At 32.2% G+C, this 20,761-nt stretch overlaps 1 protein-coding gene and 1 long non-coding RNA gene across 2 annotated transcripts; one reads left to right on the forward strand and one right to left on the reverse strand.

Annotated features, from left to right (window-relative positions):
* Positions 1 to 5,325: 5,325 nt before the first annotated feature.
* On the reverse strand, positions 5,326 to 19,411 carry LOC134686097 (sushi, nidogen and EGF-like domain-containing protein 1). The gene is made up of 5 exons (XM_063545775.1): positions 18,981 to 19,411; positions 7,688 to 7,795; positions 6,996 to 7,103; positions 6,660 to 6,770; positions 5,326 to 5,537 (listed from the first exon to the last, which is right to left on the reverse strand). The coding sequence occupies exons 1-5, from the start codon at positions 19,372 to 19,374 to the stop codon at positions 5,377 to 5,379; spliced, it is 882 nt and encodes a 293-aa protein (XP_063401845.1). The 5' UTR covers positions 19,375 to 19,411; the 3' UTR covers positions 5,326 to 5,376.
* LOC134686095 (uncharacterized) lies at positions 9,389 to 12,628 on the forward strand. The gene is made up of 3 exons (XR_010101540.1): positions 9,389 to 9,548; positions 11,705 to 11,772; positions 12,399 to 12,628. It is a non-coding gene; the product is annotated as an uncharacterized LOC134686095 (long non-coding RNA).
* Positions 19,412 to 20,761: the final 1,350 nt, after the last annotated feature.

Consider the following 20,761-nt stretch of genomic DNA (forward strand, 5'->3'; position numbering starts at 1 on the left):
GTGTTAACTGGTTATACAAGTTCCTGGCCTGTGAAGTGGATCTGTAGGAGACTTTCGTTATATTTGTTTGTCTGTCTGTCTGTCGGGTGGTCTTTTCTGTCTGTCTGTCTGTCTGTCTGAGGGTCTTGTCTTTGTCGGTCTGATGGTCTTGTCTGTCTGTATGATTGATGGTCTAGTCTGGTTGTCTTGTCTGTCTGGTGGTCTTGTATGTCTGTCTGTCTGGTGATCTTGTCTATCTCCCAGTTTATCTGGTGTTTTTGTCCGTCTGTCTGTCTATCTGGTGTATCTGTCAGTCTGGTGGTATTGTCTGTCTGTCTGTTTAGTGGTCTTGTCTGTCTGTCTGTTTAGTGGTCTTTTCTGTCTATCTGTTGGTCTGATCTGGCCGGCTGTCTGTCTGTGTCTGTTTGGTGGTCTTGTTTGTGTGTCTGTCTGGTGGTGTTTTTATGTGTCTGTTTGGTGGTGTTTTTTTATGTGTCTGTCTGGTTATGTGTTTTATGTGTCTGTCTGGTGGTTTTTTTTTATGTGTCTGTCTGGTGGTGTTTTTTTATGTGTCTGTCTGGTGGTCTTGCCTGTTGGTATGTCTCTCTGATGGTCTTGTCGGTCTGATGGTCTTATATATATCTTGTCTGTATATCTGTCTTTCTGGTGGTATTGTCTGTCTGGCAAATGTCCATGATTAAATCCAGACCAAGTTCGAATTTGTTTTGGTCTTATGAGTTTGGCCGTGTAAATCTTTATAAGCTGGATACTATCCACACTAGTCTGTGTCCATACTTGTTTCATTCGATATTGCATAAACGTATTTGCAAGAAGTTCTTCCCAAAAAATAAACTTCGTTATTTATGTGTTCAACCTTACTGTGGATATTCGTTTAAAGAGATGTTTGGTACAATATGGTCAGGAGATAGCCACTAAGATGTTCCGTTAATTTTCTTTCTAATGTTTAGAACATCATAGAAGGAACGAGCAATATTTTTATGTGTTTAAAAATTTGGTGCGGAGGGGCATTTTATTTCGTACAGACAATTTGATGAAGTTTATATGAAGCAATAAAGAATAAAACTTTTAAAAGATCCTTTGTTTAACCACAAAAGATGAATGGTCGATATCTAACAATATTAACAATCAGATAGCTAAATACAAGGGGGATTATACTGTTGATTTTAAGCAACTATTGGTAACCGTATGACCTTCATTAATGAGCTTTAGTCCAGACCCAGCGCTCAATTTAGATTGCCTTTAGATTTTAAATTACTCAAAATTATCTCCTAAGTTTAGAAAGCGATGCCACAGCAGTCGGTAAAAATCAGTTTAAAAAGAAAGTTGCAACAATTTACAAAAAATAAGTCGTAAGAAATAGTCTAAGCTAGGACATAGATTAACGATCTGAGATTTTAATGTCCGGGATGACGAAGTATAAAAAAAAATGAAAGACGAAAACATTTCAAAAAGACCACACCAGACCATTAAGCAGAATTCAGCCGATTAATGGCATTGGGCTGTACCTGTTTTTTTATCGGTTTGTTTCTACCAAACAAAAAAGACTTACACGTACAGTATCAACCAACAAAAGATTGTTTAATTGTCCAATGTATTCATGATTCCCTAACTGAAAATAAACGTTTTCCACTAATGTTGTCTTAATTCAAATAGTTTAACTAGTATCCTAATTAGATTAAGGAAAAATATGAAGATAAAGGCGAAATTATGGTTGAATGCATTTCGGGAAAAGGGAGACAATTCAATCTCAAATATAGTCTTAATTTTGATTTCTTACGTATACTTTATGTATGACGTTAGTAAAGTCAGATATCGAGAATTCTCTATTAAGGAAATGTGAGAAATTAACGTAGTGATCATCCTTAATAAATGATTCTTTGCATAGACTAAAATGCTACAAATAAGTTCTCAATAATTTGCAGTTTATAACGATAATAAAATTCATAAGAATATATTTTCCACTTTTATCAAGTACAATTAATACTGCATCATACATAAAAAGAATGTACCGTTTGGTGTAAAACCATACAAAATAAATGTACACTATAAAACATATCATCATATCTCAGTTTTATTTTATTCTAATAAACAAAATGTATAAAAGAAAAGGGAAGCACTAGGCAAAAAAAACAAAAGCATTGCCAGTTACAGGTAGAATCAGACAAAAACTCACAGAACCAAAATGTCAAAAAACATTTTTTTAAATAATTGAATGATATAACGTATGCACATATGATCATTCACATTTCCTTGTCTTCGTCCTAACTGACGTAAAAAGTACGCATGTCCTGAAAATTAATTTGACGTTATTTTATAAATAACTGCACGAAATCCAGGTTTTGTAACAGATCCGTCTGTTATAAACACAATTGTCATATATCTTCCTGTGGATGTCCTTTCACTTGGGAGAGTGTAACCAGTGTAGGTTCCTAAATGGCAGCAAATTGTTGATTTTGCGTTATATATCTTACATGAAAAGATACAATGTAGACAATTAAAAATATGTTTCAGGTTTGCTATTATCAAATTCCAGTAAAACATTCTTGGTTCTTTCTTATGACTTTTGGATAAAGTGGACGAGATGTTTTTTTTACAAAATCCAAGATTTTAGACTGTTGAATAAGACACCGCTAACCTTTTAAAAAGTAAGAGTACCTGCTACAAGCTCTTGTCTATGGTTTTAGTTGACATATGTTTACTAATGTTCAAAAGTTGTCGTTTGCTTTTGTGGTTCATAAGTGTTTCTCGTTTCTCGTTTTTTATATAGATTAAACCTTTAGTTTTCCCGTTTGAATGGTTTTAAACTTGTAATTTTTGGGGGCCATTTATAGCTTGCTATTCTATGTGAGCCTAGACTCCGCGTTCAAGACCGTACCTTGACCTATCATAATTGCCAATGATGCAGTACAGTGATGGGGATTTCAAAACTCACCCTGTGTAACCGAACACTTATTCGTATAGGAGTTATCTCCCCTTATGTATTTGAAATAAGTATTTCTCCACAACAATACAATCACTGATCTATGTCCTTGAAATTGATGTCAAGATCAAAGGTCAATTTGACGTTCTAGATGTTGACCTCTGCAAAAAATGCATGCTGGTTCATCATAAAACAATTAAGTCTTCTGCATTTGGTTGAAGACATTTCATCATTTGTCAGGTCAATCGGAAATGGCTGTATTTTAACCGTTAGTAGTCTATTTCAGACTAATCCTATGAAAAAGTACCTATGAATCTTATTTTTTTTTATATCAGTTTGAAGTATCAAACACATCAACCAGGAGTGGCATTTGTGAGCACCATTTTTTAAATTTCATTCTTATTATCGAGGTAGAAAGACCTTCAATTGTTCTTTGAAGAATTGGTTTTAATTTTAAATCGAAATCGTTCTGTTGTTGAAGTCACCGCTGTAGACCTAGATATATGTCTAACAAATTAGACAGATAACTCTGCATCTGTAATTCTATTATTCTTTAGTTCAGGAGGATACTTATGTTAATGAACCCATCAGAAAAAAAACTAATTTCATATTTAAGTTGATGATGATGTTCTTTCCATTAACAATTCAAAAAATTCTGATTGGTTTCCATTAATATATCCACCAAAACTAGAAATTAAAGAAACCTATTCCTCTGCCTTATTTTTATATTTATACCTTGAATTCGACATACAGTCATCTCAATACCAGAATCTATGACAAACGAGACGATTTTGATTTAGAAATTATCAATTTCCCCCATCGTAGTGGCAATATACCAACTTTACATGCGTATGGGATATACATTTCCAAACTAATTCGATATTTAAGAGCTTGCAGGCCCCACTCAGACTTTGTGAAACGTCACCAGTGTCTAACCAGAAAGTTGATGAACCTGTATGTCAAAGAACGTCTCAACTTTTTTCTAAAAGAGTTCACCGGAAGCTACCAAGACCTTGTTGATAAATATTCCGTATGAACTTCACAAGTAATACACAATGGCATTCAAGTATAGATTATGGGTACTGACGTTGACACCAACAATACCAGGCATGTATTTTTGGGCTTGTATAGCTTGCTGCTCGATGTGCGTCAAGGCTCCTTGTTGAAGACTGTTCTATGGCCTATAATGTTTTACTTTTCTAAATTGTGACTTGGATGGAGAGTTGTCTCATTGGCACTCATACTACATCTTTTTAAATCTATATCGTTGAATAAGCCAGTTACACGTTAATACAATTTCAGTTTCGTTCAATACAAACTATACTAAACGACTTTATAAACGCAACACACGATTATTCTTTTTAATTTCCATTTTCAAATGTGCAATTTTTGATAAAAAAAAATGTATGAATGTATATCTCCTTCATCATTTCATTGTCTAAAAAAAATCCTGTTCGACAGTTGCATTAATTTCGTCATTTTGTTTGTTAAAATCCCATGGTATGCATTAAAACCCTGTGTACCCCCTTATAAATGGAAGTTTCACCGTCGAAGGCAATTGTCTCCTGTATTCATAGCCAAAATGATTGTCAGAAAGGTCAATCAATGCTGATAAGCATGTTTCCAGTTCCATTTTGTACCATCTGATTTTGGCCGTGTCAGACCCATTACACTGTGCTTTGGCAATTTTGCAGTTTAAACTTTATAGCTTTAGAAGGTTTTTTTCTGTAGTCGATTCTTTGGCATTTCAGTTTATGGGAAACTTTTTTGGCATAAATCTATGTACCATGGTAATTGGCGATTTGATGAGAAGTTGATTTTACGGCAGTGAACATGTCGAGCAAATAACGGAGCTTAATCAAATTCTATTGACGTGGCAATGTCACTGCATACTGATCTGGTCATTGAAGATGAACATCAAATGTCTTTGAAGCAACATTCCAGCAGCGCCTGCATACGGAGTACATATCTTCCAGTTGATACGATATTCCAAGGCTTGTATTTCCTATCTTGATTTCTTTGATCAAGAGTTGCTCCTTAAAATGATCCTATTATACCAAAAGTTTCAGGTGGCGAAGATTTAATTATCCCTTCGTAAATTGTACGAACACCATTACCGTTATGGAATATCTGTTTAACAGATAAAAGCTGAAACGTTCCAAGTGTCGTTCCACAATCCTTTTCCACGAATGGGACTATCCGCTTTAGACTGACAACCGTGTTTGTACTAATATGAATAATATGACGAATTACACATGTAGAGCAGTATTAGCCTACACTGCCGGTTCACCTGATATTCCCCCAGCTTTTTCGTGGGATTCGTGTTGCTTAGTTTTTAGTTTTCTATTTTGTGTTTCGTGTATTATTGTTTGTTTGTTGGTCTTTTTCGTTCTTAGCCATAGCGTTGTCGGTTTATTTTCGTCTTATGAGTCTTTTATAAACAGTGGAATGTGAAATTACCATACCTTAAAATAATCAGCGTTATTCTCTAATGCAAAAAGAGTAAACTTAATTCTGATAGTGTTTCCAAAACCAACATCAATATTCCATGCTGTTTGAATGGAATTTCCATAGTGTAACGGATATCCAGGGGATGTTATCGTTTCATAAAATTCATCTAAAAAATTAAATTCATCAACGTTGCAATAGTCTATAACGCTTGATTTTAAGAAAACATTATCAACTATTAACAGTAGTTCTTCTTTTTACACTTTTGAAATGGGCGTTGTCAGCTTATTTTCAGTTTATGAGTTTAGCTGTTCCTCTGGTATCGTTCGCCCTTCTTTTAATCAGGTATTCACTTAAACGAAGAACACAAGAGGAAAAATATAATAAAGGTTCATTTTAACCCATAATTCGTAAATAAACTGACACAGTCATTGGAAAAAAGCAAAGACGAGAAAAAAAAAATTGTACAGTTGAAAAAAACCAGAACACAGAAACTTTAAACTGCGATATATGAATGCCATTTTAAAAGTAATGCTCAAAGTTATACATTATTTTACAAATATATGTTAGACAAAACATTGTCCTCATTTGATTACAAAGACCAAATTACAAAAAATAAACACATAGATGCTTAACCATGCTTTGATTGCAGTCAAATGAGAAAATTTGCAAATAACCTGTTTTTGTCAGTCACTAAGAATAATAATACTTACTATGGCATAACCTTAGTATATTTTTATTGTTTGAAAAATTACAATATTTACGACCGATCATCTCCATCAGGTAACAAAGACCTGTTAAACATTTCATGGAACATGTAAAATGTAACTAATCTTATCATAGATACCAGGATTGATTTTTTTTGTATTTGCGCCAGACGCGCGTTTCGTCTACAAAAGACTCATCAGTGTAACATACCCTAGTTCAATTATATATCTTTTTAATGATGGTTTGATTATTACTTTTTATTTTAAAGCTGACCTTTTCATTTCTATCCTATCGGGTTTTTTTTATTATGATAATTCTAAACATGCTGCAATTGATTTCAATTTTGCATATATATTTAAAGATTACCTTCCCAGAACTGCCCTGAAAAGTCAGACTTGCTTAAACAGTTAAACTTCACATAAACTTCAGTTAAATCAATATTACGTTATAAGTAGACCTTATATTCTAGAAACCATTGCTCAAAACAGTTGATATGGTTTGATGCTATAATCTTTCAATTCGGTGGACGGCATATTTGTCTCATCTTGTCTTTATCTGTAGTTTTTCTGTGTATAAATCTCACCTTGACAACGATTGCCTTCAGTTCCAATTGGACAATAGCATGTGTAATTGTTGTCTGAACCAGCACAGGAAGCAGAATGAAAACAGGGGTTTGATAGGCATGGCTTCGGTTCTGAAATTATATACACTGTTCTAAAAGAATCTCTTATATCAATAAAACAAATCGAAATAAAATATACTTAAATCGAGGAATGTTATCACAGTAACGTCAGCATATCAATTGATTTGTTTATTTCAACAACAAAAATATGCTAACGAAATTTTATCACTACTAACCTGTTTTATTATTCTTCTCAACTAAATGCAATTTGGTCGAATTCTAGCATAAAAAACATACCTTCACAAAACATCCCTGTAAAGCCGGACTTGCATAAGCAGTGAAACGTGCCATTCAACACTTCACATGAACCTCCGTTTAAACAGTTAAATCTGGTACAAGGTGTCACTGAAATTAAAAAATGTACGACATGAGTAGAAATCAATAAATATATAAAAAAAAAATGACCAGTCTAGGTATTTCATAAACTAAAACATCTGGTAAAAACCCATGACAGAAATACAATGAACAACAATATAACTTTTCAATTTGAAAGGTTAGCTTAACTGTTAAAATGAAGAAAATGTTTAAATTAAATTAATGTTGAATACATGAATATTCATTCTGTTTTCAAGTACACTGAATCATATAGTTGAATGTGAATTATCTCTTCTTATGTTTTTGATTGTTTTACTATGAATTACACGACATTTTACAAGAATATGGAACTACTCAAACAAAACCGACAGTACTGTACTAAAATTTACTTTAACAAAATATTACATTTGCATCATTCAGAATTATTATTTTGGTTTATTTTTACAAATTATGACTTAGATGGAGAGTTGTCCTCGGCACTCATACTCACATCTCCTTCTTTATATTAAGCGATTCGACATATGACACTGATGATTTTAATTTTAAACTTTTTTTCGGGTATACTTTAGACTTCTAAGCTGTAATTGTCACTACAACTTATTTTATTAAATCACCTTCACAGTTTTTCCCGGAGAAACCTCGAGTACAGCTACAATAGTATTGTTCCTCATCATTTACACACAAGCCTCCATTCAAACAAGGGAGTGAACTGCATAATAATTCTGAAAAGATGTGCGTTTAAAGTGGATATAAAGTAATCTATTAAAACACAGAAGTCTTACTATTTATTTTGACTGTTAACGATGCAAAATTTAGACAACTATTTTAGTCCTTTGAAATTACAAAAGACTTTTTATTGTACAACTGTCCAATATTAGATGGAGAGTTAAGGTAACACAATACAAAGATTTTATACCTCCAATTCTCTAGTTATCAAAACTTTCTTTATAATGATTTAAAATTCATAAAAGTGGTATTTGAGGATAGCTAACAGATTACTCTTTCAAATTAATGCAATGATAGTATTATACAACAATTATGTAATCAATTACAATGTTAACTGTGTCTACAAAATTTTAAAAGAATTTGAACTTTCAATTGAATTAGCATCTTCATGGATATCCTTAGAGGGTTGATTTTATTATATGTTGTTCCTAGAGCCATTATCTACAAATGGATGTCTCAGATTTTGGATATAATGTATAGATCAAATTTTACACCTACTCAATAATTATCTACCTTTATGTGGTAAGGATGTTTACACATATTACAGATTTATGAGAGAATGGAATACGATAGTGATAATTTGAGACACCCTAGTGTAGCTCCTTCTGTTTTGATTAAGATTTAGTAAACATTTGCTGTATAGTTATAGAGATGATGGAGCTAAATTCATTCAAGTAAACTGACCAAGATTTTGCCATTAATTGCATAATAATTGATTGCATAATGCTTACATTACAAAAATATTACATTCATTTAAAAGATTAATCTTGTATCTATCTATATATACCTGTTTTATTAATTTATTAGCAGTCTTTAGAAAGTAACAGCATTTTAAAGGTTGCAGATTGGAAGTAAACATATCTTTGTATTGTGCTACCTTAAGCGCTCACAATCAAATTTTAACCCGTCCAATCATGTATGTTCGTGTTCGAAAGCAGAGGCGTGTAGTACAGTTTGGAAAATTGTTTTGTTATGAATTAAGCCGTTAATTTCATCGTTTGAGTTTCCATTTTTTTTATCTGGACGTGTTATAGCCGATCTTGATGTATAGATTTTCTAAATGTTGAATGCTGTATAGCTGGCTTTTATTGCTATTCTTTTTAAATCTGGTAGATATTTGTCTCATTGTCAAAAATACCACATCTCATTGTTATATCAAGTATAAGATATTTTTCGAAAAATAATATCCTTAGAAAGTGGTTCAAAAACATCAAAGCATCTAAAATCTTATATATCTTGAGTAACCAAAGGCGAATTAAGATGTGTCAATCTTGAATATATAGTATAAATTGTCTTAAGATTGATAGATTGTTTCTCATTTGAATCTCTTTGAACAATCCAATGCATTCTAATTGCAAATTGTTCAGACTTGATATGTTGAGGTTCAATGAAAAGTGTAATTTCTACTTCAATGGTATTACATAAAGTACTGGTCGTCCAATCTCCGGCGCAGAGCTCACATATCCGTTCCGTTCAATACTTTGTAACACTACACTCAATATGACCTCTGCCATACCTTTTTTTGCGTACTTTTTTGTTCCCAATCTCTAATCAAAATCTACATTACTGTTTATTTAATTAAGATACTTTTATGGAAAAAAACATAAAAATTCTCATTTTTGCGAAGATAAGTATATCAAACGGAAAATTTTGCTATGTTTATTAACGTAATACTAAAAGTTGCATTTTCGTTAGAGATTACATTTCTTTCGTAAACACAGCCGATTGTGAAGGGACTATTTTGTCACCGTAATTACCATTTTTTACTATTTTACATTAATTTTATATTAATTTCTACCTATAATTGCAATTACTATTATGTTCTGTAATGCCTGTAATAGTACAGATTCCCGGAGACATCATTTTAAATATTTACCCTGCCACGTTGTTTTTTTGTCGTCGAAAAACAACATGGTGCTTGTTTTGTTTTGTCATAGTGAAGTTTGATGTAACCCCATGCTTTCTGACATGAGCCCACCCTGAAGAAGATGGAGCAAAGACAAAAATGTATTATGCAGAAAAATGTAAATCAGTATCAGCCATTTGATAAGCAGAATAATTATTGGCAGGGCTTATTTTACCAACTTAGCATCTGAGTTATCAAAGGGTCATCAAATAATGTGGGGGGTTGGGGTATTGTATACAAAACCACAATACTTAGTTCACCTGTAAAAACCAACCTGCTAGCCATTTATAATAGGTCTTAAACAAAAATACCCCACATCCATAAGTGGACTTCATCAGCTGGCCTCTACATAGTCCAAATAATTATGAGGTCTACAAAGGCTATTATATTTTTTTCTTTGACGCCTTACTTCGACATAAGGCGTCAAAGAAAAAAAATATAATAGCCTTTCAAGACGTCATAATTATTTGAACTAGCCTCTACATTTCTATTGATAAATTTGTAAATCAAGATATATGTCACATGTACAAAAAAAATGTATGTAGGTTGTAACTTACTTTAAAAGTTTAGAATTTTATTCTTTGATATAACTTCTCCACATTCACACCTTCACAATTAAGTCCTTATAACTATGATGTCATGCAAGTATATTTTTATTTTTTTTTCTGTCAGGATGAAGATGTTTTTTTATAATTATTGTACATTCAATACCCATAGATTTATTTTAACATCAGCTAGTGGGCCCCCACTTATAAAAATTTCTGAATCTGCCACTGATTATCAAATTTGTACTTAAAGTCTCACCAGTTCCATGTTGAACAGTTTGTCCATTTCAACAGGGAATGCAAGTACAAGCGACAAAACAGAGTAATTTAAATAAAAGTACTTGTATATCATTCTGTTTTCTAGCAAGGACTAGAGGGTGAAGTGTTTAGAAAGCTACAATTTAAATATGATAGTAAAAATTTTTAAATGATAGTAGGTCATGATGGATAACTAATCAATACTTATATCTTTCTTAGATTCACCATAGTTTTATTTAAAGTCAATCTTTTTCTGCAATCTAATTAAAATTAAATCCTTTAGTTGCTCCTGTTCTGATATGTTGCGCATCAAGCCTTGATGCGTGACATATCAGAACAGGAGCAATTAAAGGATTTGATTTTAATTAGATTGTCTTTTTCTGTTAGGTACAAATGTGTTTCCTTACAGTTTTGCAAACAAATGCACACGAAGAAAGGATAGATAGGGACATAGGGTCATACAAACAGCTGGTGAAAGTTTTGCCTATTTATTTGAATCTGTTTTTTTTTATTATTCATTTTAAAGATAGAAATCATAGTTATGTATAAAAAAGAATATGTGATATGATTGCCAATGAGACAAATATCCACAAAAGACAAAAATTAAACAGACATTTACAACTATAGGTCACATTATGGCCTTCAACAATGAGATGTAGTTTTAAGTCTATGTGACATTATCAGACACAAAAAAATATTCCCTGATTTTTTTACAAAGGCCAAGTGATACCATGATGGATTGCTTGACTGTAAGCTGTCAATATAATGGACGCACTGAAATTATTGACACTTTAAGTTCTAGACAATCAAACAAATAATATTTGAATAAGTACACATGTATACTTTATACTCAACATGAAAAATGATATATATTATATCTTGTTGAATGTTTATGACTTAAACAGAAATGTGGTTATAATTCTCATTAGAGCTAATTTCCTAATGCTTGTAAAATAAGACTTTGGTAGACTTGCCTGCTATGTAGCTCAAGCATTGTGATTAAGATTGACATCTGCAAACAATATAGATAGGAATAGTTATTTAAAATTGTATATTATATTTCAATTTAATTGAATGTTATCCCAATAACAATTGTACAATATACAAACAAAACAAGCAAGCTTACCAAATTCTTACTCTACATACATTAGGAAATTATCTTTAACTACTGCTTCTATAATTTCCTTTCATTTTAGCAGTTATGACAATGTTATGCCAAAAGATGACTTAAAGGGGCATCTGGAGTAAAAAGACAGACTACTGAGTATATCATGAAATTTATTATATCAATCAAATTATAAAATATTTGACAATTTTATTTTCAATTTAAGTTTAACACAAATGTTTAAGACTGATTAACTTCTCTTATGTAGTGCATTACATAATGTCAAAGTTTTCTTCACAAAATTCATAATGCTACAAAGTACTGAAGTTTTAAATAGTTTGTAAATGTTGTGCTATTCATATACATCTGCTGTGTAATTACTCTATTTACATGCAAACACAAGATCATACAAATCATACATAGTAAACATTGTAAAAAGATGTTCATACATGTACAGTGTATGTAGAAATTGAGTCAATATCTAGCTATACATATGCCATACATTTTCTATAGGAGTAATTAAACACTGGCTTTACTTTTAAGTTACCATTCATCTAAATTGCAGTTCTTCAAATGACCATGAGTACAGTTGTAAATTGTTAATAGAAGAAGAGGAAGAAGTGGATGGACAGGAATCAGACTAAAACTATTATGCATATGTTGAATGTAACAATTGGATTTTTTTTTTAATTATGCCAATTTATTAAGATTAGACCTGATTTGTATATACATGATGAAGATAAATACACCATAAAAATGTTTAATTTTGCTTTATTCTTTTGCAGGAAACCAAGTATGAAATTGAGAGGGTTTCAGTATTTCTAGCATATTATATTATTCATTTATACTTGGGATTGGTATACAACTATACAAACAACTGATCAAGCACAAGCCACCATTTGTTACTTTGTAACTCACTAATTGCTTTATCTTTTTTATTTTTGCTTCAATTTACTCATTTGGCCCTATGTTGCTTCTAGTCTCTTTTTTTTTTGCTTAAAGATAAAATGTATGCTCTATAATAACAAAGTTCAATATATATAAGTATGTAAATAAGCGAAATACACTTGTTGTATGTTGGTTCGAATCCAACTGCAGACGAACAAATGTGAGCTTTGTAACTCACTAATTGCTTTATCTTTTGTTTTTGCTTCAATTTACATATTTGGGCCTATGTTGCTTCTAGCCTTTTTTTTGCTTGAAGATAAAATTTATGCTCTATAATAACAAAGTTCATTATATATATAAGTCTGTAAATATACCAAAATGGACATATTTTTATCCTGTAAAAGTTACTCTCCATCTGGATGAGATAGTAACACAGACTTATTTGTAGATTTTTATACAAAATGCATATGATAGAAAAACAAAATCATGTACCATCTGTTTAGCATAAATTAAAATGCACAGACACTGCAAAGTCTTATAAACTTACAGTTAGGTTAACACATTTTAAAAAAAGGCTGTAACTTATTTGTTTTCAGTAAACAATTACTGTAGTGGTAGCCATAATTTGCCACCTTTTACAATTATGAGTAGACTAATATTGCCATCCTATAGTCAACATGAAGTTCATATGCATACAATAGACAGGAAGCTTGAGATTGATTTTGGTCCCTATGGTTTAGGAATTAGGGGCCAAAAAGGGGCTTAAATAATCATTTTTATTTGTTTTTGCACAATAACTTTAGTACAAGTGAATAAAAATTTATAAAATAAGCTTCATGACCTTAAAAGAAAGGTTGAGATTGACTATAGGGGTTTTGGTCCAAACGGTTTTTGAAAAAGGGTCAAGAAAGGGGCTCAAATACATCTTTTAAGCAGTTGATTTTGGTTTTGGCTCAATCACTTTAGAATAAGTAATAGAAATCTATGAAATTTAAAGGCAAGGTTTATGACCACAAAAGGAAGGTTGGGATTGATTTGGGGGGGTTTGGGTCTCAAAGATTAGGAATTATATAGGGGCAAAAAAGGGGCATAAATAAGCAATTTTGTTGGTTTTCACTCAATAACTTAAGTATAAGTAAATAGAAATCTATAAAATTTTAACACAAGGTTCATGACCACAAAAGTTAGGTTGCGATTTATTTTTGGGGGTTTTGGTCCCAACAGTTTATGAATAAGGGACCAAAAGGGTCCAAAATTAAACTTTGATCTAAAATTGAAATATATTTGCTTAATTTGATATGCTGAATCTAACTGTGTAATTAGATTTTTATTTTTATAATTTTGTTCCTGTTTTCAAACTGGTCTACATTAAGGTCCAAAGGGTCCAAAATTAAACTTAGCTTGAGTTTATCAAAAAATAATTTCTTTGGATTCTTTGATTTGCCAAACCTAAACATGTACTTAGATTTTCGATTATGGGCCCAGTTTTCAAACTCGTCTAAATCGAGGTCCAAAATTTAAAAAAAAATGAATATATGGATATACATTGAAGACTAAAAGGTTCAAAATGAAACTTTATTAGATTTCTTCAAAAACTGAATTCTTGGGGTTATTTCATATGCTGAATCTAACAATGTATTTTGATTTTGGATGTTGGCCAATAATAGGTAAATTTCCAATTCAATTTAAGACCACATTCATTCTGTGTCAGAAACCTGTTTTGTGTCAACTATTTATTCACAATCCAAATTCAGAGCTATATCAAGCTTGAATTTTTGTGTCAATACTTGCCCAACTGTTCAGGATTGGACATCTGGGGTCTTATACAGCTGTTCCCTGCAGAGCATATGGTTAAAGTTATACTTATTTTATTATTTTAGCTCCTTAGTCTAGTTTGTACAAATTTCTAAATGTTTAGGATTAAGATGACTTTTAAATTTGCAGCAATATTAATTTGAGTCAAATAAGGGTCTTTTATGCCCCTACTCCTTTGAGATATTGAATAAAGTGTTGACATTGAAACGGCTGGATTGACAAACAATGGCATACCATGTATATCCCTTATCTTAATAAAAAACATAAATTAAAAAGATTTTTTTTTTTTATTATATTTTCAGATCACAATTATGTTAACCTGATCATAGAAACATGAGAAGCATTACAAACCTGCATAGATTATACACACAAATGGAATAGACTTTCACTTTAAAAGAACTTACAAACAAGACTTAAGAACTCATAAAAAAATGATTCATGTTTCAATGAGTGAATTGGAGTGATTCTAATTGCACATCCAAATTTGTGTGCATTTAATACATGTATTAATTACAATGAATTTTATTAATTGCTGTTTTGAAAATTTTGTATGTCTTCTTAAATCTATCATGAACATATTGTTGTTAGCAATTTAAATAGAAATGAAGAATACATTTTATCAGTTTGAGCCAAGTAGTATGGAAATATGAATGTCCTTCACATTGTTTACATTTTTAAAACTTCCCAAAAAGACTTTTGCTTTATACTACTCATAACTTCAGTAATGTACAGATAAAACTGATTCAACTTTTTACCTAAGATTTGAGATTTAAGCATATGAATTCAAGGAAATAATTGGTATGAGTCAATTGGACAGCATTCATGGCATTCCAAAACACAAAAATCTTAAAAAAATACTTCAGTTATGAATAAAGATCTGCCATCAACAAAAAGAAAGCAGTAATAACAGTTGTCTTGCAAATAAATAATAATGGGTTAAATCATCTCACACTGGATACATGTCTGTGCTTGATTAAATGGTTGTATTGATGCATGAGAAAGTTCAGTATTATTACCTCTCACAATGACAATTATTTCATGACCCCACACAATGAACTTGCAGAGGGGGATAATGTTTTTGACCCATGCATTTGTCTGTCTGTCATTCCCGGTCTTCAACAACTTGTCATCACAACTCCTCTGAAAACCCTCTTGTAAGAGAACTTCATATAACTTTATAGATGTGCATATCAACAGGAAATTGTGATTCAAGTCTTTTTCTAGAAGTTATTCCCCTTTGAACTTATTGGCCTCAATTATACTTCTACAATATAGTTTTTCATTGCAAATTCTATGAAACCTCACACTAGAATCTTATTAAGCTTTGTAGACAACAAGGACATACTAGGTAGATGTTTGTCCACTGACAATGTGGGGACATGGGGTATGTGAATGTGCTGACAATGGTTTTTGAATTTATTCTGAATTCAATATGGCATGTAAAATGTTTAACTAGATGATAAATTTAAGCTGATGTAGATTCCAGGTTTTGTTGGCTTACTGAATAAAAAATATAAGATGTGTTTGTTGCTAGTGAGACATTATTTTTTTAGCAGTGATAATGAATCCAGATTTTTTTTCAACTTGAAATAATAACAATTGATTAACAGTACATACATTCATCACTAGTTTAGTGCACAGAACTCCAATATCAATTATTGATAATGCCAAGAGTATCAGGACATACCGTATAGCGGGTTATTTTCGCGGGGTGTAAATTTTCGCTTATTTTCGCGGATAGAACAAAATCGCCAATATAAATTCCGCCAATTTAAAAGTGAACATGCAAAGGTAACGTCAAAAATGTTGAATCCGCCAAAATAATAACCGCCAAGATATTTCGTATACCTTATTCAATGAAAATCGCGAAATTTTACACCCGCGAAAATAACCCGCTATACGGTAATTTGGGTGTAACATCTACCAAGGTATCTGCTAGCTTAAAACCCAGTCCCCAATCATGTATATTAAATAATAGACATTGGTTAATGTGCAGTAAAAGTCAATATTATATGATACATTAGAGAAGGGGTATAATGCAAGAATAAAAGTAGAGTAATAAAACCATTGTCTAGTGTTATACTGCAAGATTCAGAATTTGAAAGAATTATTTCCTATAGGTGTCTATGTACTGTAGAATGCTTGCACAAGAATAGGCTTCACGGAAGCAAAGCAATATATTTTTCTCATTTGGTAGCAGGAATTTTTATAAGGTAAGGTACAACCCCACCAAGCTATGAGAGGCTTTCCCTCTGACAAAGGGTTGTGCTGTTTAATATACAGGTATCACAGAGGTTTGTTAATATTTGCCATGTACCTTTTTTAATGGAAGTTTAATGGATTCCTAATGGTAAGGATGCATTGGACCATAAAAAAGGAATATGTTTGCTTGCCCTAACCCTTAGCCTACCTACCCAGAAAATAGCTGCCTAATAAAAATCTTTTTATTGTCCTGATTTGAAGAAGTTTCTTTTTTTAATCAGATAGGCAGGAAGACTAATAAACAGCTGATACTTCAATTTCTTTTTTGTTGAAAAAAGGAAATGTCTACCTACCCACTGTCTCAGCCATTGAATGTAGGGTTTGGGCAAACCAACAAATTTTTAAGTGTGGCCTTTTAGCAATGTTTAGTAATACCAAGCACTTTATTCCAGAAATCCCAACCTTAGATTTTCTTCATTTCTATTTTTTTTCTTTTTGCAAAAACTTTGGAACACAGGGAGGGGTTTTGTTACAATTTGCTGGGTTTACTTTTTATCTATACAAAAACCGAAAAAAAAACAAGGGTAGAACCCCCATAGCAACTGTGTTTCAAATCATTGTATCAATTTAATACAATGATTTGAAACACATATAAGACTTTCACTTACATGTACTTTGTTTCCACTTAATTTGTCTCCTCAGTGGCGTATCCAGAACTTTTTAAAAAGGGGGGGGGGGGGGAGTTATCTGACTGACCAAAGGGAGCCCACTCCAGCCATGCTTCAGCGAATCCCTATAAAATCAACCATTTTTTTTTTCTCAAGAAAAGGGAGGGCCCCTGGATCCGCCTATGCTTCTATTTTAAAATATGTCTATCACGGCACTATGATATGTATACTGAAGTGTGATTTTTGGGGGTTTCTTATGTATGAACCCGGCAAATTGTAACAAACCCATGTGGATTACATAGAGCTATACTGAATGGACAACTACCATCCTAGACCAGGATCAAAAGTGCTAACCGAGTGATAAAATACTTGAAAGACTCAACAGATTGCCGTAGCCTACATGTAGCCTGTCGGCAAAATTCATAGAATTTCTTCTTTTTTCGCTTCAAATATACTCCTCATAGTTACCAGGATTGAAATTTTGTGTTTGCGTCAGATGCACGTTTCGTCAAAGTAATTTTTAAACTTCAATTTGGCGACAATCCTAGTTGAAGGAGATGAAGCGATGAGATGATTCTCATAATTTCCGCCATCGCCACTTTACCTCATTACTCCTAACCTTCCGCAAATATTTTTTTCGACAATCCTCGCTAAATTGTGTATCACGCAAGGGACTTTGCAGAGAATACCGAATGCTTGTCGGCCATGAGGAAATTTCCTCATGGAGTCGGACAATGTGTGGCAGAGGTCATATTAAGTGCAGTATTGCAAAGCATGTATGGAACGGATATGAACTCTGCGCCGGAGATTGTCATATTAAGTGCAGTATTGCAAAGCATGTATGGAACGGATATGAACTCTGCGCCGGAGATTGCTGGTCGTCTACAAACATTAGCGTTGTAATAAATACAACGATATATACAAGATACCAGGTTTATGATTTGGTAAAAAAAAAAAATACGTTTATTGACTTGATTAGACTATTCAGCGATGCTCGATTCAAAATATTCAAAATGTCAAATCATAAATTTCAATGAGAAGAAAGCTGAACCCCAAATATAAAAAAAAAGATATGCTAAATACAGCCAAGTATATAATGCCTATATCAAAAATAATAAACCCCTTGTAACTCGAATAATGTTAGAATTTCTAAACAGGAAATTTGGTTATAAAAATGATCTATATAAATGATGTTACTTTTACATTTATAACGAGAAATGTGTTGTTCACATAAACATGATAAAAATGTGATAATTCCCTTTATTTCAAGGAACCATAATTGATCATAGCAACCAACAATCAATCAAATTGAATATAATTTATAAAAAAAAGGGACGAAAGATATCAGGAGAACAATCAAACTCATAAATCGAAAATAACCTGACAACGCCATGGCTAAAAATGAAAAAGACAAACAGACAAAAAATAGTACACAGGACACAACATAGAAAACTAAAAACTAAGTAACACGAACCCCACCAAAAATTTGGAGTGATCTCATGTGTTCCGGGAGGGTAAGCAGATCCTGCTCCACGTGTGACATCCATAAAAGATGGACGAAAGATACCAGAGGGACAGTCAAACTCATAAATAATCGAAAATAAACTGACAACGCCGAGGCTAAAAATGAAAAGGACAAACAGACAAACAATAGTACACATGACACAACATAAATGTTCGAAAATGTTTTGGTGTCATTTTTCCTTTTATGTTTCATCGGGTAAAACTAAGTTTTTGCATACTTAACTACAAATATAAATCTTTGTATTGGATACATTTTTTTTATGTACTTACGCTTTGTTTTCTTTTCCAAGAACTTGTTTTGTGTTGTTACGAAGGTCACCACATTGGATACGATAATGATGGTCAGAAAGAAACAAATTAAGGATATCAAACGCCATGGAACTTGCTTCTTTTGACTCCGTGGTTTATCTTGTATGGACTGATTGTTGGTTATATTGTGTGCAATAATAACGTTGGTCTTAAGAGGGCTACTTTTAGGAATCGGGTTCAGTTTAAGAGGACTACTTTTAGGAATCGGGTTCAGTTTAAGAGGGCTACTTTTAGGAATCGGGTTCACGTCCTCGTAATCGGATTGTTCCTCAGGACTAAAGCAGTCTTCATAGTCTTCACCATCGTCTTCTCCGAAAATATTGTTGACATATACGTTCGGAGTTGCTTTGGACATCTTTGACAGATTTCTTTTTCTTCTTCACAAAGTTGTAATTCTGCTGGTAAAAAAAGACAGTATGTATGTATAACAGTCGAGTCATTTTGATATAATAACAACAAAGATATAAAGAATAAAATATAAGAAAATTGAATTTCTTAAAACATTCATGTTACATAATTGATTATCTAAAGGTTTAAATGCTATTGTTAGAAAAAACAGTCCCAAGTATTAGTCTACGGTGTCACCTCAACACTTGTCTATTCTTGTACTGGACACCATTTTTCATAGATTCATACTGTTCCAGTGCAAACATACGTGAAGACACGGTGTCATACAAGTTGTCATATAAACTAGCTATAAAAGTAAAATCACAAAAATACTGAACTCCGATGAACATTCAAAACAGAAAGTCCATAATCAAATGGTAAAATCAAAAACGTATATATCAAACGAATGGATAACACATCTCATATTCCTGACTTGGTAGAGTTCTATGTTTTTTAAAAATGTTGGATTAATAAAGGCAACAGTAGTATACCGCTGTTCAAATGTCATAAATAGATTGACAGGAAACAAACCCGGGTTACAAACTAAAACCGAGCGAAACACACCAACTAATACAGGATTAGTTATCTTTACTTTAACATACGAATAGAAAATTTAAAAAAAGGAATTACAACTACAAACAATTAGACACAAAACAACACCCGATCAGAATCACAAATAAAACCATGAACACTGGATGTACACATACCAAGAAACGTCCTATACGAATGCGAATTCACACCCAGCAAAACAGTCGGGAATAAGTCACGTTCGGTACTTAAAAAATCAGACGATGTAAATGGTAAACCACAATCTATGACATGATAAAAATGTATAGGTAAACCAGGTTTAGCCATCTAAAACTCTCACATGAATGAACACATTGGTAATGCATTACATAAAAAACAGCCAATTGTTGCATTTGTTGTAACGCCATGAGTATAACAACCGAAAACAGATGCATTTCGTCTGTATCACAGACTCGTCATAATTATAAGCATGTCTGCAGGTTGAAAAAGGTTTCAGTATAAATGTAAACTGAAACGTGGGAATGGTCACTATTGAGTATGGATTAATTACGCTCATTTAAAAATAATATTTTGAGTCAAATTAAAATTCTGATGGAACGTTTTTTAAACGAAATTTGTGTGTGTGTTCCGTATGATATCATCATCCGTACGTTGAGAAAATGATTGAACTTATTAACTCTTAAAGATTCTAATATTGCAACTAAGATTTATGTTATAAATATCTCTAACGTAACAGCTATATATAATAATAGGATTATTCTACAAATATAAGATATATTTCTCTATTGCAAAGATTGTTACACTTTTCGACATGTGTAATACATTTA

This window comes from Mytilus trossulus, chromosome 10, assembly GCF_036588685.1.
Source record: "Mytilus trossulus isolate FHL-02 chromosome 10, PNRI_Mtr1.1.1.hap1, whole genome shotgun sequence".
Lineage (NCBI taxonomy): Eukaryota > Metazoa > Mollusca > Bivalvia > Mytilida > Mytilidae > Mytilus > Mytilus trossulus.